The 23,689-nt window shown below is 42.1% G+C and overlaps 2 protein-coding genes across 6 annotated transcripts in view; one reads left to right on the top strand and one right to left on the bottom strand.

The window, feature by feature from the left end:
- Positions 1–11,516, top strand: part of HOOK3 (hook microtubule tethering protein 3) — an 82,316-nt gene extending 70,800 nt beyond the window's left edge. For 3 of the 4 annotated variants that reach the window (XM_042822885.1, XM_042822887.1, XM_042822889.1), the window contains one exon: positions 2,137–11,516. In XM_042822885.1, coding sequence (XP_042678819.1) covers positions 2,137–2,182 — 46 coding nt within the window. In that variant the 3' untranslated portion in view covers positions 2,183–11,516. The remainder of the gene's footprint in view (positions 1–2,136) is intronic. The other variant, XM_042822886.1, reaches the window with a different exon arrangement.
- Positions 11,517–16,578: 5,062 nt separating this feature from the next.
- KCMF1 (potassium channel modulatory factor 1) overlaps positions 16,579–23,689 on the bottom strand; it is a 45,043-nt gene continuing 37,932 nt past the window's right edge. Inside the window, exons 5-7 of one of the 2 annotated variants that reach the window (XM_042822951.1) lie at positions 22,987–23,164; positions 18,106–18,388; positions 16,579–17,210 (exon numbers count right to left, since the gene is read on the bottom strand). In XM_042822951.1, the coding sequence (XP_042678885.1) occupies positions 16,949–17,210; positions 18,106–18,388; positions 22,987–23,164 (723 nt within the window). In that variant the 3' untranslated portion in view covers positions 16,579–16,948. The remainder of the gene's footprint in view (positions 17,211–18,105; positions 18,389–22,986; positions 23,165–23,689) is intronic. The other variant, XM_042822952.1, reaches the window with a different exon arrangement.

Raw genomic sequence — 23,689 nt, forward strand, 5'->3', positions numbered from 1 at the left:
AGGGTATAATTGTATCCGTTGCCTTACTAATGGTACCAGTGCCTTCAGGTGAGCATGTTGCTGACTTTGGTGAAAGCTGGCTGTGATTTGCTGCCTTCTTAGCGTGTAGCTGGTTGAAAATATGTTACTCAATATTACCTTCATATTGATCAGTCAGGTGGATGGTGACTCCTGTGATTAATTTAGGCCCTGATCCTACAAAATATTCTTTTTCCTTGAGTAATTCTGTGCTTTGGCTATCATTTTTTTTTTTTTTTTTTCCAAAGAATGGTCAACACAAAAGGCCTGAGTATGAGTGGAAAGTTTTGTGTAGTACATCTTATTTTATACATTTATAATTTAGAGGCTGTTTGTAACCTAGTGCTGCATGCAGTCTGGATTCTACATTTATTCTTTTAGCTTGTTTTAATGCCCTTCCGAGTGAAGACATTTTTCATAAATACCCATACTGCAATCTATCAACCATCTGAATAACTGTGTTAATCACAAGATAGGTGGGATGGGCAAAGCATCATTAAACAAGCACATTGGATTAAAGGGCAAGGAACAGGTGAATGACACTTGTAGGTACTCTTTTATCTTCAAGCACATCATTTGTTTTAATCTAGGCTAAGAATGCTTTCAATATGTATCTGAAAAAGCTTCAGTTCTGATCTTTTTCTACAATCATGCCAAAAACATAGGAAGTCTATTGTCTGCATAAAGATTTGTCTTCTATGCTTCGCATTTGGGAAAAAAATTGATTTCCTAAAAATTCTCTTTATTAGTTCAACATAAGAAAAATCTGGGCTATACTTGTAGGATAAAGCTGAGACAGAAAAGGTATGTTCCTGTGTGCAGAAAATTAATGATATAAATGCAGTTTAGAACAATTTCTGTCTTTTTGTGTCTCTTACTGAGATGCCAGATGCTAGCAGGACAAAAAAAGTCTATGTAAATCATGAAATCATAGGTATTACCTACCAAAGTGACCACTATTTGTGTGAAGTCTTACTGATCTTTTTTTGTGCAATCCATTATAGTCATTTGAAGAATTTTTTCTATCTTGAACCTTTTACTTGTCTCCTGTGTGAACGGAAGCAAAGTGAGGTTTTTGTCCTTGTTTGAGAGTGCAGCTTTTTATATCACCTGCAGGAAGAACAACAACAACAAAAAGCTAGAACTCCATCTTTATTTTAAAGTTATCAAACTGCCAAAGCAAACTTGTGAAAGAAAGAAACGTTGTGACCTTAGTGGGAAGTATTATCTTATAAATTTGTCTAAAAATTTCATTTGTTGTTGCTATTAATTAGATGCACACCTAACATAACTGTAATCTGTGCACTAGAATAAAACTACTCGCTTTTATTATTTTAACTTCTATTTTACCACTTTGCCCCCAAAGTTCTGATGACAGACAGATGCCTCTGATGTCTGGGAGATGGCAGAGCTTCTAACCAGTATTTGTACTTCAGCTTTTAGTTGTGGCTTCTTTCCTCTCTTCATGGATGCTGGCTTATTTTTCTACTCTCTGGGAATCTCCTCTTTTTGACTGGGCTTTCCTTTTCCCGTAAAATAATATGTTGAAAATACAGTGAAGTGTATATTCAACAGAACTTGCATTGAGTATAAAAATATAAGAAATATGTTACAATCCTACAGGTATTACTTCTAAAGATAATCTTTCTATCCAGTTCCATTAAGTTGCTTGTTTAGTCTTTTGACAGCCATCAGAGGGAATTCAATTCTTTGTTCTTTAGCATTTTCCTTTTATTGTCTATTGCATACATTTCTTGATCATTGAATGTGGATGGTTCTTAAGAAGTATTGCTGGTTATGGAGCTTTGGAAGTAGTGTGCTATTAAAAAATGAGGGCTCAGAGTGTGACTTGAAGAAGAAATGCAGAAGAGCTAGCAGTGAATGCTGTCTATTCTTCATATCATCAGAGAAAGAATACAGCCAAAAAGGGAAAAAAAAAAAAAATACAATTAAAATGGAGTCATCCTGATTTATATACTTCTAAGAAACTCCTAGGAAGATTTGTGATTTGTTCGGAGGCAGCAGACTATTGACATCAAAGCTATAGTGATAATTGTTAAAACATTATAAGTTGTCCTGATATATTACAGAAGCAAACAACAAAAAAATCCTGTCTAGTTTCAGGGTGCTCTTCAGGAGAGAGGATTCTCCAGGACAGTGGTAAAACAGCTGAAGAATCCTAAGAACAAGGATACGTTCCAAGAACTGTGCTGAGGATATGACATGGTAGTCTTCTTGGGACATTTCAGTTAAATAGAAGGATATCAGCTAAATACACAAAGTTGTTTGTTGTTCGGAGTTGAAGCGTAGTTTCTCGTCTCACAGAATGTGTGTGTAGTTTGGTTTCTACACTTCATGTTCAGTTGTTAGCATAAATGAGTGGACATTTAAAAAAAAAAAAGCATTCAAATTGCTCAGGTTTCTTACAGCATCAGTTAGCCACTTGAATCGTAAGGTGTTTTCCAAGAGCAGTGACAGCTGGAGTGATCTAGTGTAAGGGTTGTGAGTCCCACCCACAGTGCAAGGGGAAACAAACTGTCAGAGCGCGCAGCTGTGTGCTTTATTTAAATGAAGCAAATACCATATTGGCTACATCGTGTTTTTCAGTCTCTCTTTGGAAACAAGCAGATGGGAATCTTGTGCTATTCTGATGTGGGTAGTAACAACTCTGCAAGTGCTTTATTGCGTTTTATTCGTGTAAGCAGCACCATCAGTTTTTTCATTGCGTATGAAAGAATTAACGTTGACAATTTCTACTGCTGCTTTGATCATCTTACTAGTAAGTGCTGTGTGCAGGCTGTCAAGAACATTTAAGAGGATTTGTCAATTTTAAAGCCCTTCATATTTTGACAGGTGCAAGTAGCTTTTGCTTTTCCTCAGTTCTCCACTGTGTTAGGCTATCCACTTCATAGCTGCCTGGATGTTTTTTAGTGCATTTAGTTATCTTGATCTGTTGACATTTTCTGTAGATACAATAATTGGGAAATATTTTAATCTTACCACTTGATTTTCTTCTGGTTAGTGATTGACTGAATACAGTCCTGAATGTGGCTATTTTTCTTTTTTCCTCTGATGAAACAAAAAGGTTACTGAATTTTACTCATTTTTTAGAGATTTTTTTTTTTTCTTCTGGACATTTTGTCATTTTGCAAGGATTGATGAGGGAGCTATTTTTGCACTCAAGGTCAGATCTATACTGCTGACTTCTTGTGGGTTTTTGCACATGTGTTTTAGATAGAATATGTGGACTCTTGTTTTGCAGTAATGTGATGTTGATAAGCTTTGACATCTCCAAAATAAGTTTAGCAAATTTTGCAGGCATTTTCCTCACCTGTGTTGTGCAAATAAATAGCTGAAAGAGGTTCCTTTGACAGGAAGGCTCTGAAGTGATGTTTTTTCCACCTAGCAAAGAGCTGGTTGTACTTCAGGGGTATTGCCTGCAGAACAGTTTGAAAGCTAGACTGTGATTGATATATGATCTCAGGAAATCTCATGGTTATGAGGAAAACCTTTTTGGAAGTCCTCGCTTAGACCAACAGTATAAACTGATTCTGGCAGTGTGATACGCTTAGTGCTCTGTTGAAATGGAGAGGTGGATCATTATAAATGTAACAGTTTGAATGTGAAGATTGCATAGGCATGAAATTTGGTGAAGCTGTGAGCCACAAAAAAGCGCATGCAGCCTGGGCACATCCCCTCCCAAGTGAGAGCAATCCAACTCTCTTCTGTATTGGCAAGGGTGTTGCTTTCCTACTTTGTACCTTTCATCAGGAGAAAGAGCTAGACTCACAACACTGCGTGTGCTGTTGTAGGACCAAGAAATGGCAAAGGGTGAGACTTACTTGCACTTGGAATGACTTCAAGCCAGATCATTTATCTGAGGGCAGGCTGCAGGAAGTTCCCAAGCCGTATGTAGGATCCTAGCCGCATCACAGGCTGGTAACTTTGAAGGAATTGAGGAAACTCTGTGATGACTGATTTTGTTACTTAGTTGCTGTGATGTTTCTTGGCTTTGGAAGCTCAGACAAAGAGCAGTAGCCTGTTAATAGCTGTGCAGGCTGTAAGTGAAAATAGGAGTCGTTTGAGGGTGGAGGTGGCAGATGCAAACAACTGTTAAGGACAGAAATCTGAAGGACAAGATGTCTTTCTTAGTTTTGCTTTATGGTGGTAGTTTAAAAGAGGTGGAACCTGAGCCTTTGTAGCTAGCTGTTCATTTTTAAAATTAATTCTGAATCACAGTTGATTTAAGTATTGGAGGCTTTCCTTATTTAAGATAGAAGCTGTGATTATCGAACACAGCCACCTCAGACTTCTTTCATCTGGAATGGCAAATTCCTGCAGATTTTCTCAGCTGACAATCTTATTGCAGTGTTTGGAGATTCTGATGACTTGTTCTGTTTCCGCTTGACTCTGCTTTAGTGAATTCACTGAAATATTTGGCTACAAAGATGAGTTTTAAAATACATCAGCTCATTAAATGAATCGATGCATGAACTCGCTGATGAATGTAGATTGAAAATGAATGAATGACTGTAGATAGAGAAACCATAGAAAAGTTGACATATGTAATAGTCCCACAGCACATTGTACCAACCCTTGGCAGTATAGTCGAGGCAGACACCCAAACAAGTTATTCTGATTTGATATTTTATTGTGGGTCAGTAGGAGCTCATGCTAAATTCTGTGACGGAAGTCCTTATCCAGCAGTTGTTAGTGAACGATTTTTCTATTGACTTCATTACAGACCATGTTCTGATCTTTGCTTTTAGACCTTAGCAAAAGAATGGGATTGTCCTGAAGTAAATCCTGTTATTAGTTGGTTTTGATGTCAAACCAAGGATTTCTGTGGGTGCTGTTTGCTGTGTATATGCAAGATCATTTTGAAAACTGCTAGCTTATCCTTCAGTAGTGCTGTGTGTTGGTTTCAAACTGAAACCTGTTCCTTCTGTCAGATAAAATGTTCTCGTTGCTGTTGAATCTCAGAGAATGAGCTGTATTACATGAAGAACATTCCTAGAAGAAGGAAAGTTGGGACAGCATTGCTAGGACAGCTGGGACAGTGTTTCCTGTTGGTGAATTTGTTCATTGCTTCACACTGGAGAGATCTTTACTATCAGATGATGTTAGAGCCTCACATTTCGGAACGAGCAAAATGGTTAATTTAGTCTTCTCAAAAGCAAACGTTTTTCAGCACTTCGAAGTGCTGTTAACTGCTGTAGTGTGGCACAAATCTGAAATACTGCAAGAGCAAGTATTGCCATTGGTATAAGGATTGTTCTCCAAACAATTGGAAGAATTGGAATCACTAAAAATTATCTCTAACCTCAGGAGACAGGAAAATCAACATAAAGGCCATTTGTTAGCTTGTCATCATGCTTGCATTGTAAGCATGGTCATGAAAGAAAAGAAAATCCCAAATAGAGTAATGCAGAGAGAGTTATACTTGTGATGAAACCATTAGGCTTTTTGATTTGGATTTGAATAAAGCATCCCTTATGTAGTACAGATTTTATAAAGCAAAGATTTTAGTTCTTAGTCAGCAGAGTTAACAAGGAGAACAAAATTATTTTTGAGAGTATCAGTGGTTTTGAGAGAGACCTTAAAATTTGTATTTAACAGTACTAGTAAAATCTTTGAATAGTAATAAACATGACACTGTAGTGCCACACATCTTAGAGTTTATAGTCCACTTTGTATTCTGTAGTTGTAGAAATTATAAAAATGTGAACTGATGTTGCCATGGCTCTGGAAGATGATGTGACGAGGGACTTTTTAAAATGTCTAAAGGAAATAACATGGAGAAAATGTAGAAAGAATACGTGTAGGAAGAAAAAGAAACCTTAGTAGTAGTAACCAGTAAGTAACATTAAGAAATCTGCAGAAAGAGAAATCTGGGGGCAGTTAACTTAAAGTAGATGCTCAGCAGAAATATTTGGGAGGAGTCTGGTGTTAGACCTCAAAGTAAAGGTGCTCTTGGTGCTCTTCCTACTTTGGTGCTTATATTACAAAATACTGGTTGCAGACAGCGAATTGGTGAGGAAGCCCAATTCCCTCTTAAGACTCCAAAAGTGCACTGAATAGGAAAAGCATGGTTGCTTAGAAATAAGGTATGGTGGTTGGGTTTTTTTGGATTGTATTTGCTTTGTATGAGCAGTGTTGTTAGGGAAGCGTGTTGCTAACATGCCAGATACATACCAGAGCTGGCTGGTGGAAAGGGAAAGCTCCTGTCCTTTCTGAGGCTGTAATGTGCTGGAATCATCCCAGTGAGTAGAAGAAATACGGGATGACAAAGAAGCTAAGGAGGTTGTAAGGTATTGATTGACTGCTTATAATGAAGTACAGCTAATCAGTTCTCATGTTGAACACTGGGGGGAAGTGTCCCTCTGAGAAATAATCCACCAAGGTAACAGTGAGCCTTCAGTTATTTGTAACTGGAATATTTTGGACTGACAAGAAAATTAAAATCACTCCTTTGCAGACAAGTCATCTGCAAAATAATCCGACCTGGTCTGGAGACAGTGCAGAGGAAACAACAGGTTATGTTAAGGGAATGTACTGTCACGTTTCACATTTGTCATCTTCTAGAGTATTACTGTCTTCACAGGTAGATTCTGCAAGTATTAATTCATCTTCAGAGGTACTCAAAGACACAAAGAAATCAACAGGCAGTTATTATAGAACAGTCTGAGAACTGCTTTGAAAATGGCACTCAAACGAATCAGGGGATTTGATGCATCCCTGAAAGAGAATTCACTGTCCAAAGTTGATAAGACCTCTTTAGAAGTGCTGGTGTCCCAAAGAAAAGCCTGTCCTATCACATTTATGTACAACAGGACACCTGAAGCACTGCTGAACAGTAAGTCTGAACAATATACAGGAGATGCTCCAAAAGTAATGCCTCCTGTTTTTATGATGGTAGTCCATGGCATCAGAGGCAAATGTTGGTAGTAGAGCAGTAGGGGTGGATCCTTCCCATCAGCATCTCATTGCATGTTGCTGCTGCGTGACTGATGGCAGCAGAGGAGCACTCTGAGACAGTGGTGTCTGAATGCAGGAGTGTGGGTAAAACAGAGGTGTGTAGCTTAATTCCTTCATATGGAAAAAATGGCACCCACTGACATTCATCCATACTTGGTGAATAATACTTGGTGAATACTAAATACTTGGTGAATACATACTACATACTTGGTGAATAATAGATATGGAGACCAACTAAAAAAAAGAGTGATTTGTAGCTGAGAGTGTGCTCTATCAATTAGTGTTATTGTACTCTTTCAATCTGTTGTCATTTCTGTGAAAATAAATAGGAGGCATTACTTTTGGAGCAACCCACATAAAAGGTGAGTTATAAAAAGTAGATTATACTGATCTATACATAGCACAGTAGATGTATGCTTATGTAGGATGAACTTTTCTTTTTCTATTGACTTTAACTACAGTAACATTAGTGTAGTTAATCCTGAACTCTGTAACTTCCTGCACTCAGCCAGGCAGTGCACAGCTAGTGTAACTGCACATCTCAAGCAGACAGTAATCACTCCAATATACACTCAAGGTCTGCTTTGAGTGTGCTCTTTTAAAGCATTTTCTATTTTTGTTCCATTTGATTTCTGTATGTATCTTTCTGTTTGTTTTTCAACTACAGTGAGTGTTCTGGGCTGGTGGATGAGAAGAAAAAAAAAAAAAAGACAAATTTACAGGCTGCAGAACCTGTAGCTGAAGGGTGGGGTTGTTTTTTTTGTTATTTTTCAGTAAGTCCTTGCATTTAGCTATAAATATTCTTCAGTCTGGGTTTTCCTGTCACAGGAACTGTCCTAAACCATGCTTGATCCCATGCAGTTCTAGGGTGGAAGAAGAAAGGAAAGTAACAGTTTGCACAGCATGATTTCAGTTTGGTGGAGATACTTTTCTTTTTCTTATCATCACCACAAATGAAAATGAGAAGGGGCAGTTAGTTAGTGCTGTGCCACGCTGTGTTACGGGGGGAATCTGAGAGCACCGTAGCCATATTGGTGAAATTATCCCACCTCTCCAGTTCAGTTGCCATGAGGAAGAGCTATCAGCAAAGATAGAGCAATGTGCCAACCTATCTGGTTGTTCTCCAGGCTTAGCTTCATTAACACAGTACTATGATGTGTCCTTAGTGCTGCTCAATGGCACCTACTCTGTGTATTTTATGGGAAGAATACCTGCCATATTCTTGTTATTAAAACCTAGTTTTGCATGCAATTATTGGAACTTGCCAGGGTAGGATGGCACTGATGCTGTTTGATCATCGTGCACAGGATTAGCTTTAATAAACGTTTAAAGTATTCATTGGCGTTCAGAGGTGGAAGGCTCAGGCAGAGCCATTCTGACCCTGATCGTGCTTTAGTATATGGCTGGGCACAGCATCGGACAGGCAACTTTCTCTTCATACTGTGTTGTGTTTTTTCAACTAGTTACAAGCAGCAGGAATGCCAGAAGAGCCTCCTTGGTTTCCATAGCTGTGTTAGTTCGGAATGGTGCCCTGCAGGACGTTATGCAGAAAGGTCTAAATTTTACTGAACAATGTCTGAATTTAGGTTTTGTTCAAAGCTATTTCGTCTCTCTTTCGAATTTTGACATATAATCTTCCTGTTAAGAGTTGCTCTGGCAAAGATGTTTGCCCCATGAATTTGCACAGCTGTGAGGAGAGGCAGCCTTACTGAGCTACTTTGCAAATGCCTGTACTGTTCTCTGTTGTCTTTTTTTTTTTTTTAATGATAATGTTATCTGCTTTTTAACTTTTCTTCTTTATTCTTTATTTGCAGTGATGTGGTTGCATGACCTGCAGCATTATTATAACAGGGACTGTGCAGTGCATTACTTGCTTTTCTGTCCAGACTGCATAACCAAAACTTAACCAGTTCTACACTTACGGGCATCTGATTTCAAAGGGAGATCTACTTGCAGAGAAGCTTGCCATCCTGGGGAGTGGCTTTCCCATTTTCCGCTTCCATTTACTCTTTCTCTTCACAAAAAGTCTCCTATGGGGCTAAAAGAGCAGAAATCCAGTATTCAGAACTCTACAGGAGGCGTTCTGCAAACTGACAGAGCACTGTCCGCTCTACATTTACTTCTGTCTGTCCATTTAATTCTGATCGATTAACAGCATTAACACACAGAGTTCCTGCAACATTTGCATATTCTGAACTAGAAAAATCTAGTCTTAACGAGTTCTTAAAAATGCCTTTTGGTGACTCTTAAAACTTCAAAGCACCTGCACCCTTAAAGGATATACCTTGAATCTTTAAATAAATTAAAAATGAAGTCAAGGAGGTGTGTTACTAGGAGGAGCGGCTGCCTGGCCAGCCCATCTTTCTTAGGAAGCCGAGCAAGGTTCTGCAGATAAACTCTGGGACAGGCAAACGGCTGTGCAGTCCTTTGTTCACAGACACTGCCTGCTTCCTTACTATGTACATACACAGTAGATTATGGCTGTTGTATTTTTCTCTATATATTTTAGCTGTGTCGTCTCTTTCTTTCAGAAACTTTTTCCTTCCACTCTGTGTACAATTGTTAAACAATCCAAGGAAAGTACGCGAATGGGGATAAACGTGAAAGCTGGCCACACTTTCAGTATTATGCAGATTGTCCTTGACAGTTTATAATTTGGGTTGTTTATATTTTCCCTATACTATTTCTTTTTTCTCTCATTATTGCAGTCTTAGCTATTTCATTTCCAGTTGCACTAGTTTGGCTGTTTCTTTGTATTACGAAGTTTAGCTATAAGATTTTTGCAATATTTAGACAGTATAACTCAAAATGCTTCGTGCTGCCTTTATTAATTTTTAAAAGCTGCTTATTTAATATTTTTAAATATCTGCACATTTGTACTACTGTATCTTTGTTCTGTGCTGGATGCCCAGTACTGGCAAGATCCAGAAGGCAAGGGAGTACTGTTGTGGTGTTAGTTAGGGTGTTTGTTGTGTAGCAGTTAGCATGTAACAGGTCAGAGGAGGCCATAGGGCCCTCCACAACATCTGAAAGGAACCCGAACGAAGAAAACCATAAGTTTGTTCGGTTGAAATCCAGTTCTTGAGAAACCCCATTCTTGCTCACTTGGATCTTAATCCTGCAAAAATATATGCATGAGCTTACTCCAGGAGTAGTTTTGCTTGTTTTTCAGGCAGTAGTGTATCAGTGAGCCCTGTTTTCCACCAGAGCACCCTATATTGGAGACACGGTGCGCCCGTCGCTCCCTGCAGGCACCTGGGGCCTTGAAAGGCTGCGCCCTCGCGTTGGGACACCAGAGGTGCTCGGCCCTCACTGACCCCTGTGCTGGGACACCTGAGGTGCTTGGCCCTCAGGCACTGTGCCTGCTGCAGCAGAGAGCTGGAGAACAGGAGGAGCCCGTCCCCGTGCCACCTCAGCAGGGTAGGGCAGGTTGGGCTGCAGCAGGACCTGCAGGAGTCAGAGGGCCAGTGTGAGGATCCCAGCGAGAAGCGTGTGCTGGGTTCCCTCCTGGACACCGAGCCAGACACCATAGCAGACAGGGAGCCTGCGGCTGACAGCCCGTCGGGACTCCCACATGGGGATATGTCTTTCCGGGTCCACGGGACCTGGGGCAGTGACGTCTGATGTGACCTGCAGGACAGATCAGGGCCGTGACGTGTCACACGTTCCTGCAGCAGTGCCAGCAGCACTTCCATCGGACTGAGCCTAGCAGAGCTAAAGGGTTTTCATCTCTCCAGGTCCTAGCCATCGATCCCTCGCTCTGTGTCAGGGCAAGCTTTATAGAAAAACCTCCTTTCTGTTGTGTGTGAGGCATAGTTTGTTTCCCATTGCCAGCACGGCTTCAGCTGGGAGCACCCTTCTCCAGGCCGAGCTGGGTGCGGGCCCGGGGTGGCCCTGTACAGGGTGTGCGGGGATAGCTGTTTGTCACACCTGCCTGCAAGGGCATCCCAAGCTGAAGCTGAGCTGTACCTCATTTCTCCATGTGGTCTGTGCAGTTAGAAACTACATATCAGTTGTTCTTGAGCCTGAAGACATTTATATGTAATTGTGTTTAGCTTGACAAAGCGTGTTTGAGTTCACTGAAGCGGCGGCAAAGTGCCACGTCTCTGTGTGACCTCCAGCATGTCTCTGGTGTACTAACTTCATTTATGCTGCGTAGAAACTCTTCTACTTCCTTCATAGCAGCTTGTTTGACAGTCCCAAATTAAGTGTTGACCAATTATCAAAGTAACTGTTTGTGAAGTTGACAGTGATATATTTTCTGTAAAGTATTGGATTTATAGAGTGTCAAAACATAAATTTCCCATTTCCGTTCATCTATGAGTTGTGTAACTACCAGATTGTCATGGTAGCAGTATTAATATACAAATCTGTACATAGACAAAAAAATACTCGGTAATGGTCATTAGAATCAAAAGGTTTAATATTTTTTCCCAGTCAAATACACTAATGCTTCCAAGGGTACAGAAGAGTGTACAGTTGTTAAACAAGTTGTAAATAAAGGCTTATATAAAACAAAAGTGCTTGTTTTGCCTTTCTTTGGTACTGAATTACTGAAACTGACACAACACACGGTTCCTGATCAAGTTTCCAGTTGGAGCCTGAAGTGCCGTTTGCAGTAAGCGATGATGGGTGCTGGTAGCAGCCTTTATACTCAGTCACTGCTTAGCACAGACCTCAGCAGAGTGGGAAGAATGCGGATAATGTGAGCCTTGCCTTGGAAGAACACTTACAGTCAGCCACTGCAGAACAAACTACCTGCATGCTTTGCTTCTGGAAAGACCGAGGCTGACCTGTGAAAGTAACAGAACTTAGTCTTGCTAATGGAAGTTTAGCTCTAGAGGTGACAAAGCATGAAAAAACCACTCTGCTGATATGGATGGGAACAATTATCCTTCCTTTCTGCATTAATAAGTGGCTTTGCTCTTCGGGGTGGGAGGGCTGAAGAGGAGGGATCAGGCAGGCGGTGTTAGCTGTGAGCGAATATTGCTTATGAGAAGACAACAGCTAGTGAGCGAGATGGGGCCCGTGTGCGTGTCATGTGTGATACTGGGGTGTGCAGAGACCCTGAAGCCTCCTGCAACAGCAACAAGCTGGTCCTTGCACTGCAGCAACGGAGAAACGCCCCAGGTGAGGGTAGGGGCAATGGATGAAGGGCTAGCCACAGGGAAGAGGAGACAGGCCCCCAAAGTGGAGTCCAGCTCTCCTGAGCCTTGAGCAGTGTGAGCTGGAGGCAGAGAGCTGTCAGAGTCTCATCATGGGCTGGGCTGTCAGCAGAGATGCTGCGTGTGGCCACTGTAGGGCTCCTTGGGGATGTAAAGGTCAAAGGCAGCCTTGGTTGTAGTGATCATGAAGTGGTGGAGTTCATGATCCTTTAGGGGGTGAGGAGAGCGCACAGAAAGCTCGCAGCCCAGGACCTGGCTTTTCAAGGAGTCTCTTGGTAAAGTGATGTGGGATGAAGCCTTGGAGGAATGAGAGGAACAATAATGTTCATCAGTAATCAAGGTCATCTCCTCTAAGAGCACTGCATCCCCAGGAAAAATGTCAGGCCTGCATGGATAAGCAAGGATCATGTGGCCAGACTCAGACATAAGAAAGAAGTACCCAGGGGGTGGAAGTAAGGACAGGTAAGATGGGAGAAGCACAGAGCATCCAGGGCTGGAGTTAGGAAAGCTAAAACCCATCTGGAGTTGAATCTAACAAGGGAAGGCAAGAAGAGCTTGTCACAATACGTCTGTTACAGAAGGTAAACTGAGGAAGACATGAGCCCATTGCTGAAGCAGAACCTTCTCGCACAGGGAAAAAGTTACTTTCTTCGCCTCAGTCTTTAGCAGCAAGGAACCTGGGACCCTCAGGAATTCTCGGTCCCAGAGGCCAGTCTGAAGAAAGATGCATCTTTGCTGTAAGAGGATCGGGTCAGTTGAGCAAACTGTACGGTGGGCCCTGATGGGTGTGCCTACAAGTGCTGAGGGAGCAGGCGGATGTGACTGCAAAGCCACAGTAGATAGTATTTGCTTGACCATGGCACCTGGCTGGGGGTGTAAGACCTTTAGTGAAAGCCCAAGCCAGCAGCTACAGTTTTCTTTTACATTTCTCCTTTTGCTTTTCCCCAACAGCCTTTGAGGACAGAACAGTTGGAGTCAGCTGCACATCCTATTTATGTGGGTGAAGACAGGCTCAGATGGGCCAGGGTAAAAGGACAGGAGAGGAAGTGAAACAAAAAAAGCTCTCGATTAAAGCAGATCACAGGAGTTTAAAACACATCCTGATTAGAAGATGGTGGAATTCCAAATTGCCAGTGGACACTCAGCTTGCTGACTTGCTTCCCTTGCACCATCAAATAAGCCTATGTATCTCAGCTGCTATGTTGGTAATGAAAACGTGCCTTCCACCTGCCCCAAACGCACTTATTTGCAGTCTTGCTTGCTCCGGACCAACATCTGGCTGAACTGCTTCCTTGCCAGCAGTGTGAGGAATGCTGTGTGCCGCTGCTCAAGGCACAACTCAGCTGATGATGGGCCCAGCAAAGCGCTGTTGCCCAGATGTGAAGCTGCACATTCAAAACCTTTGTAAGCACTTCCACCAGTTTTATAGAATGGTTTGGGCTGGAAGGGGCCCCAGAGATCATCAGGTTCCAGCCCCCCAGCTGCAGGCAGGGTTGCCAACCACTAGATCAGGTACTAGGTCAGGTTGCCCAGGGCCCCATCCAACCTGACCTTAAAAGCCTCCAGGGATGAGGCATCCACCCCTCTGGGCAGCCTGTTGCAGCACCTCCCCATCCTGAGTGAAAACTTCCCTGTCTATCTAAATCTTACCTCCTTTAGTTTAAAATCATTCCTCTTTGTCCTATCACTATGAATGCATGTAAAAAAAAATTCATTTCCCTCATGTTTATAAATCTCTTTTTTAATACTGGAATGCTGCAATGAGGTCTCCCCACAACCTTCTCCAGGCTGGATAAGACCAGCTCCCTCAACCTGTCTTCAAAGGGGAGGCTGCAGCCCTCTGAGCATCTTCATGGCCTTCTTTGCACCGCCTTCAAGAGCTCCATATCTTTCCCATACCTGGATGAAGTACTCCAAGTGGGGCCTCACAAAGGCAGAGAGGGACAATCCCCTCCCTCTCCCTGCTGCCACCCCTCTGCTGATGCAGCCTGGGACACTGTTGGCCTTCTGGTCTGCAAGCACACACTGCTGGCAGATGTCAGTTTCAGACTCCCAAGTTCTTGGCAAGGCTGCTCCCAAGGAGCTCCCCCCATTCGTGCTCATCCCTGGGATTGCCTCAGCCCAAGCGCAGCACCTTGCCCTTGGCCTTGTTTAATTACATCTGGGTCCCTCTGGATGGCACCCCTTTCTTCTACTGTGTCATCTGTACAGCTCAGCATGGAGCCATCAGCAAACTGCTGAGGGTGCGCTCAATCCCACGTCATTGATACAAACGCTGAAGCGCACTGGTGCCAAGACAGAGCCCTGCGGAAACCACTCATCACCAGCCTCCACCTGGACGTCGAGCTGCCGACACAACGCTCTGGCTGCAGCCTTCCAACCAATTCCCCACCCTTCAAGCGCATCTCTTTGCCATTTAAAGAGTCTGTGAATAATAGTGTTGGTTGAACACACAGGCTCCACTGAACTCCAAGCGTACGCCTTGGCCTGAGATGGCAGGAGGTGGTTGACTGTTTTCTTTTAACCCACTGGTTATGGGCGTTGCCTAGGCATACCTTAAACTGCTAGTCTCCATCTGCTCTGCTTCTGAGCACAGACAATATTGGTTTACACCCCCTAAGTGGAGTCCAGAAACGATGCTCATGTTAAGAGAGCAGCCACACATGCAGTCAGGGCTCATGCTGAGGAGAGTCTGCTCTACGCATACTTTTTTCTTTTGCAAAGTTGGATCCACCTACCTGTGGGGAGGTTGGGATTGCAGCCCTCTTCATCTGCCACAGTGTGCAAGTTGCTAACTGCACGCACATAAATTGCCCAGCACTTCTACATGACCTCGTATGCAGCCACAGTTGACAGTTCAGAAAATTCTGGAGCAAAACTGTGCATAACACATCAACAACAAAGAAAATCAACCGAGCAACAGTCTTGAAAATGCTTTATTGAACCGTGTGTCTTACTGTAATGTGCAGAAGATGTGGTTGTAAAGACTACAGCTTGAAAATCTTTTGAAAATCCTCAACAATCAATCAAAAAAGAAAAAAAAATCCCTAGTTGGGGTAACCTTAGGGATAACCAGAGGGCTTAGGTAAAGTTCTCCTCCAAACATTTTCTGTTGCAGAGACTAAAAGAAAACAAAGCTAGTACTGCTCTAGGGGGAAACAATCAGGATTTGAGGATTTAAAAAAAAAAGAAGATGAACTTGAAGTCAGTATACAGGGTCATTTCTTTTGCTCAGTTATTTTGGATTAGCATACACGTCACAGTTGTGCTGGAACACCACCCGGCGTCCATGTCTGTAGGTTTACTCTAATGCTAGCAGTGCTGCAGAGACGGATGGACAGAGAAAGAGAGCGGGGGGAGGTGAAAAAAGCTGGGAAGACATTATGAGATAAGCTTATGGTTTCTTTGTTATTTTTGTTTTTTTTTTTTAATATCTGAAGCTGTGTGCACTTCTGTTTTTATAATCTAACTTTACATTTAGAAAAACAGAACAAAACAAAGAAGGAAAGAAAGCCAAAACCAAACACTCTTTCTGTCCCTGCCTTGGGGCTGTTATGAATGCACAGAACACTGCAGTTTTTGTTTAGACCAGGAAGGCTAGCAGTATAGGCATAGAGGTGGCACAATTCCACTAAAAGGCTTTTAAAACTTTTTTTTTTCTTTTTTTTTTTTTCCCACCAGCAAAAGTAACCAAAAGAAACAATAAATAGAAGGTGCTAAAGTTAGCATTAATAATTTGTTTGCAATATACGAACAATCTGGGGATCCAAATCCTCAAGCTCTCCTGATACTACCAGGTCTCTGCAAACTATGAAGAGAATACATAAATAACTCAAAATATGATCGAGGCTGTGAAAGGCTTTTTAAACTAAGACAACATGTTCCAGGTTAACTTTTTCTTTAAAAAAAAAAAAACCAACACAGTGAATATATGAATCATCTACACCTGAATAAAAGATGTTTAACAGTAAAAAAAATTAACAACCACAGAAAACAAACTTTAAACAAAAGTGAACATCATTTGATTTCAGGGCACACAAAAGCCCTTTGCAGTAGCTTCCAGCAGTGGCCTTATTGTTGTGTCTCCTAGGGATGCATAAAATGCAGTTCAACTCCACACTGAGGCGACGGCCGACAGGGCAACATAGTGATCACATACAGCAAAATGCCACACCCTGGTCACGACAATACAACCCACTGCAGTTTCCATCCTGTGCAGAACAGCACGTAAGATGTCATTCTGTCACATATTATTCAAAAGCTACTTTGTGGCTACAAGCCACGCTAACTTTTTTGTTAGGTAACCTCTGAATAATGGGAAAGCTTTGGGTTTTATAGTTTTACTTCCTTGTATTTAAATTTTTAAATGACAAGGTCACTAAAACTCATGCACGCTGCAAAAAACGTCATGCAGTAGTTAAGGTAAACCATCCAAGCATTTTTTATTCATTAATATTCATAAATACACACAGCAGCTTCATTAGAGATTTTTCATTTTTTCCTCTTCAGTTTGAATGTGGAGTATTAGGAGAGCCTTTGCATGTCAAGGTACAGGACACAGAGCCTTTTGCTCTGCACCGCAACCTACATTTACCTGCTAGAAGTAAAAATTAGTTAAGTGGAAATGATTATCATATATATCTTTTCTCTCTTTCTTTTTAATGTACACAACGTAACAAGAGTGACAGACCTGAAATTACAATCACCAAAACAAACCCAAGATAGTTGTTGTCCACTTTCATTGGCAAATACAGCACAGAGGACATTGTCTGCAAAGTGGGATGTCATCAAAGAGGAGGTGGAGGAGGCTCGTTTCCTTTATTACTCTCTTTTAAATTTAGGTTTTCTAAAGCAACATCTAAAGGCATAATATCTACACAGCCCATAGCACCAAAATCGGCAATCTCCCCCCTCTCATCCTCATCTGAGGAGGAACTTTCTTCCTGCATCAAAGTGGACAGTAGAAGCTCTTGAACAAACAGGCTGCGGTCCGCCCGTTCGCTCTCCATTGACTGACGCTCCGCTTCCGACATCTTCGGATCGTTCAACCTGTATGGCAGCAGGAAAAGGAGACAGGCAGTTGGTGAGAGCCCGTTTCTCTGACGACGCTTCTGACACGTGCGCTCAGAGCCCTGCCCCTCACTGGCACTCACAGGACACTGCTGCCGGCCCTTCTCACACGCACAGCTCTGCGCACCTCTGGCCAACAACCCCTGCCCACTCACGACGACAGCCTTCACCAGAACGAACCCTCAAGATACAAAACCATAGCAAGGGTCCCTGCTACCTACGAGAGTCTTTTAGGGAAGGTTGGAATCTCCTGCATACCTGTTAGGGGCTGGGTCAACGCCTAGCTGTACACATGTGACAGAATACATCACTCTGTGTGTACCACCTCTGGATTCCCACCAGACAGTACAATCCACACAGTCCAAACAAAGCACAGTATGTTAAGAGATCTGATGAGGGATCTGGCAGAAGCCCCCTGCCTGAAGTAGCTTACACAGCTAAAACTCAGAACTAGCCTCCTTCTTAAGGCTTGCAGAAATCCATATTCACATCTGTTTAAATACATTCACCTCTTAAATACATTCCTAGATGCAAAAAAGATATACAACGCAGCTGTGAGTTTGTCTCTCCTTTCTGCAACCTTTAGGGCACTAAAGGCCATTTCTGCAGCCAGCTTTCCAGAAGCAGAGTAATTCCCATCAGGTCACCTATGAACTGCTACTCTTGGATATTAAATTACTACTAGAAATATGGATGACGCAAGTTCCAAACATTTAAATATGAACACCCAATTACATGTAAATACAAGGGTAAAAGCTTAAAGCACGTTTCTTATAATCACAGTATACAAAGTTTCACTGTACTCCGACTCTAGCAGGACCAAGAAAGAGTGAAATGCTAAGGGACGCATGCTGAAGCAGACAGAACAAGTTACCTTGTAAGAAGAAACTGGGAATTCTGGATAGTCTGCTGACTGTTTTCCGTGTTAGATGTGTTGGTTGTTGTTGCAGATTGTGTAATAGTGGTGTTGACATTGATCGTGTTGGTGCGTCTAGTTGCATTGCGTGCAGTCTCCAGTTGTTGTCTCGCTGCCTGTGCATGTTGTCGTTCCAACTGCAGTTGCATCTGCAGCTGCTGTAACTGAGAAGCAGAAGGGCTAGAGGAATTGATCTGTCCTCCTGCAGAACGCCTCACGCCTGATAACTGAGATAAAAGCTCTGCCAGAGAAGAGAAAAGTTTCTGTGATGAAATATCTTAAGTGACTGTTACACAACAGAATGAATACACCCTGAATTCCAGGGCATCAATTCATTTTTTTCCATCAATGGAAACGAAGTAATTCGTTTAGTAAATTAGTAAAAGTAAATTATGTTAGAAAATTCATGAAACTCTTCTAGAAAGTCTCAGTGTTCGATGTTTCAAAGCGTAAGGAAGATGCAGATTTGTTATAACAGGAGAGCCGGTCTACAGAGAATGCCTGGCAAATGATGTCTTCTGCAGCAATTCTCTCAAGCTCCACATCACAGCGTAGTACCTGACTAGGAAAATACTTAATTTTGGCTTTTGTTAGTGATGTTATTTTCTTCTCAATAAACATGCCCCCACAACACAGGTTTTACCATCCAACAACCCAAAGGGAAGATACGTTCTGTAAAAGAAATACCACGCCATCACTTCTAACATTTAGTAAAAGTTATTTTGTTATGAAAACTCATTCAAGATCTGCCTCACGAAACCACTGTCCATTTCTGCCTGAAGATAGGGAAGGCCCGACAATTAAGGAGTACAACCATAAGTCTTCCCTTCAGTGGTAGGTTTATAGCAAATACCTGCTCTTTGAAATTAAAACCAGCAGTAAAACACTGCTCAGGGTATCACAGCAGAATCCCTTAGGTGTTTCTTTGCTGTAACAGATGTAAGGGCAGACGTAGGAGGCAATACTGCCAACCTGTAATAGTTTTCCTTCCATTGCACTAATAAAAAACAATTGCTTTTAGGCAAGCTTTCATGGGAGGAATACAGAAAAATGCAGTTATTTTCTATGTCAGAAACTCAGGATAGTCAAGTTTTGCTTTTCATTTTTGTTTCTAAACCTGCACTATCAATTCCACGTCTTTAATTCAATTATAATCACTAGGCAGTATCACAAAGGAGAAAAAGGAGATGTGAAAACGTAGCAGATGCTGTGTGTTTCATTATTTTCAAACAGAAAACCTGCAGTTATCTTCTCAGTTCATCATTTCACTGAAAGAGAAGACATATCAAACTATCAGACAAGAAACAGATCAATTTATTCTCACTGTAAGTTAAGCATAAGTTGATGCTTAATAGCTAGCTGTACTTGGAAGCAGATGAGAGCTTGAGATAAAGGCCTTGGTAAGAGAAGACAACCCCAGCAGATAACAACTGAACCTTAAAAGCAAAGACACAGCATCAATCAAGAAAAGTTCAGAGGAATACCATTTCATCCAATTTTTAACTTCCCTGTGCTTGTGGCATTCCACAAGGAATGCCTGGTGAGGTACTGACAAGCATCAGCAAACACTCCACATTTATCTGAACTGAACTACGAGGGCTGCACCAAAAGTAATGCTTCAGTTTTATTATTCAGTCCACAGTCTCAGTGGGCAGAAGTCGGCAGTAAGGCAGCAGAGGTTGAACCTTCCCAGCTATACTCCATTACGTTTTGTTCTGGGTGACAGATGGCAGAAGGGCAGTCTGGAGGAATGATCTGACATGGAGATGCTGATGAAGCAGGTGTGTCACTGAATCCTTCCATGTTGGAAAAAAGAGCACCCAGTGACATCAACTGACACTTGGTGAACGTTTATGAAGATGAAACAGTAGATGTGAGCACAGTGAGGCAGTGGGTGGTGTGCTTCAGCAGTGGCAACAGCAATGTACAAGACAAGAAATGATGTCAGAATTGCTGTCACACCATAAAATGAGGACTGCCTGAACCAGCTCATCCCCATGAATCAGCAGGTTACAACAAGGGAACGGGCTACAGAGCTGAATATCAGCTTCAGTGCACTGGAAACGGTGGCACATTGGAATATCACGAAGTCTGCAGCAGGTGAGTCCCATGGCTGCTGATACAGGAGCAGAAGGAACAAGTCAGGGCCTACCAAACCGATATGAGGCTGAAGGCGGAGGTTTCTTGGATCACATCATTGCTGGTGATGAGATGTGGTGTCACCACTGTGGGCCTGAGTCAAAATGGCAGTCCATGGAGTGGTGATGTGAGTTGCTCACCAAAGAAAACATTCAAGGTGAAGCTCTCAGAGGGTAAAGTAACGCGCACAGACGTTGGGATAATAAAGGGCTCCTGGAACTGCAACAAACCATCAGCTTTGACCACTAAATCGCAACGCTGACTAAGCTGAAGGCGGGAACATCCAGAGTCAGGTCAGAGAACAGGTGATCTTTGTTTTGCAACACAGTAATGCCAGGCCCTAAAGCAGTCTGAAGACTGCAGAGCACGTTGCCCATCCTGGCTGGGCTGCCCTAACAACGCCCTCCATATAGCCCAAATTTGGCCCCTTTTCACTTCCGTCTGTTAAGGCCAACGAAAGACTGACTGCATAGGCAACGTTCTCTTAGCAACAGCACTGTGACACAGTGGATCATGTCCACTGGTGTAGATTTTAATCAGCACAGCATGCAGGCTCTTGTTCATGACTGAAATACACAGCTATCAGTGGTGATTGTGTGGAAAAAAGAGTTTTGTAGCTGAGATTTTGCTCTATTAAATAGTGTTATTGTACTCTTTATCTGTCCTACTTTAATTAAATAAGCATTACTTTCAGAGCGATATACATTCCAGGAGGTCTTCCACTCCAAGATCACTGAATAATGATACACAAACATCCTCCCTTCTTGGATGAACTCTAGTTCTTCTCAGACCCTTTAGGAACCTCACAGAATCATACAACAGCCCAGAATGAAAGGGATCTCCATCACGAGGTACAACTTCTCATGAGGAAAGGGAGCCTAGACAAGCTTATGTACCATCCTGTCCCCTCTCACCTTGAAAACCTCAAATTAAGAGAGTCAGCCACATGCCTGGGAACTGTTCCCAGTGACTGATGGCTCCCCCTGCAAAAATGTATTTTTTTCCTCTGTATCAAGATTAAATCTCTCCTGGTGCATCCTGTTCCTCCTGTCCTCTGTTCTTCCACATGGCTCCTTGAGAAGAGAGCCTCTGTCTTCTTTGTAGCTGCCCCTTAAGTACTGGAATCCTGTGATGACACCTGCTCTGAGCCCTCCCTTCTCCAGGGAGCAAAGACCTAACTACTTTCCTCATACAACAATTTTTGCAGCACTCAGATTATCTTCATGGTTCTCCTCTGGATCCTCTGGCCTGACAAGTCCTTAGTGAGATGATCAAACCTCTCTCTCTGCTACTAATACCCTGGCAAATGCAGCTCAGGATTCAGCTTGCCATTCTTGCTGCACTTGTGCCCACGTTGACTGATTCAGCTCTGTACCCACCAGGACTCCAGGTCTCCTTCAGCAGGGCTACTCCCAGCCATGCAGATGCAAGACTGTTCTCGGCTCTTTGGTCGTGGTCATGACATTCTAGATGCAGGACACAATCCATCCCATCCCCCACCCTGGTGTTTCAGCAAACATGCTGAGATGATTTATTAAAGTTGAATAGCATGGGGTTCAGTACTGATCCCTGGGTGACCTCACGTGTGAGAGGATACAACCAGAGCAAAAGACATTGACCACCACTGTCTGAGCATGACCTCATTCAACTTTCCCTCTTTTGCCAGGATGCTCTTTCAGGTCACAGAAAGCCAGGAGTACCAGAGCCAGCAGAAGGAAGGCTAGGGGATTACATTTAAGCAGACACAGCTCCCCTTTCACGTGCAGTGGTTAATTAAGCTGGATGGCTACCTCTGAAGAAGTCATGATCTTGAAGTAGGAAGTTCCAGTTTATACATTTATGCATACTTAGCAGCTGAAGGTAGATTACGGCAGTTCTGATGTTGCCTTGACGCAGGCATGGTCAAAAGATCACAGTATAAAAATGCTCAGATTTCTAATAAGGAAAAAGCTGTATCTGCTATTTTAAGTTGTGTTTACCTATTTCTAATTCCTGTAACAAATGTTTTATTTTCAAATTAAACACACAGTAAACAAGTTTTTCTAAAAATCCTAGACACATCTTGATTTTCTGGCTTTAAAGGTGAGATGCTCTTCCTCCCATCACAGGATTTCTAAACCTGACCAAAGCATGCTACAAATGCTTGTAACAGTACATTTGTGTAAGAATTTACAAGTACATCATAAAAAATAGTGATATTACAAAAAAAAAAAAAACAAAAAAAAAACAAACAAACCAAACTTGCTAAAGCTTGAATGCAATCTGAATGTGTTTTCAATGTCTGTTAATAATATTCATGTAATTTCACCTTTAGAGTCCACAGCTTGTACTAAAACAAATCAAGACAGAAAATCTTGTCCACAAACACCTTCATCTCACAACAAATCAGGATGATATATACTCAAGTAATGGATAGAAGCTGGACACAACCACAGTCAAGAAAATAAATAGTGCCTGTGAATAACAAGCTTTGGGAATACATCCTGCACTGTAGAATTAAAAGTACTGCCTACTAGGGCAGTGACTTCAGCTTCAGAAGACCACAGGCCAGAAAACTGTTCATCAACACACAGCCAGTCACACCTGCATGTATCATGAGTGCAGTTTCAGCACAACAAAAAGCAAAGCAACCATTATATCACATTGGATTTTGCTCCTTTGCATAAGGAGGGTAAAATCCACAGGCACAACAGCTCTTACCAGCTATAGGATCCATGGCTTCTCTATTGCTTGGAGAATACGAACTCTGAGAAGATGAAAGCCCTCCAGGGGAACTGCTAGTAAAGTGCATGTTTGATCTACGTGCACGAGGGCCCCCCAATCCCCGACCTGGGTGAAACATTCGACGTACATGCCGAACACCACTGGATTCATCATAATAAACAAGTTAAGAAAATAGAACTACATGGCATTGGTTATTAAATGACTAGAATATCTGCTGTGTAAAGCACTCTAGTGTACGCTACGTGAAAGCTTCAACTTCTAGAGCATAGCTGAGATGCTGTAGCTACGGAGCAAGCTGGGCATACAGACATGCATTCAAGACAATCAGGGCTGTGTACAGTAAAATGCCTCACACTCTTCAGCTTTTTAATACATCTAAGAAATATCAGGATTGATTTTTTTTTAATCAAAGTTTTCTATCAAGTAATATTACACCTTATCACACCTTTTGCCAAACTTCTTACACATGGGTTTTACTCCCACTTCCTCATTCTTACATTAAATACTAAAGATCTTACGGCCATTCCTACCCGAAGTAGATGGCAATTACTGCATTCCTTTCAATTTCTATACTATAAGCAACTTGATCCCAGAATTTTCAGCACTTGAGATCTTAAAATTTTGCACGTTTCCTGAATATTCAGCACTTTTATCACACCCCTTCACTTCACCTTTCTTT

This window comes from Centrocercus urophasianus, unplaced genomic scaffold, assembly GCF_019232065.1.
Source record: "Centrocercus urophasianus isolate 14NV4802_14NV808 unplaced genomic scaffold, USGS_Curo_1.0 seq_21, whole genome shotgun sequence".
NCBI lineage: Eukaryota > Metazoa > Chordata > Aves > Galliformes > Phasianidae > Centrocercus > Centrocercus urophasianus.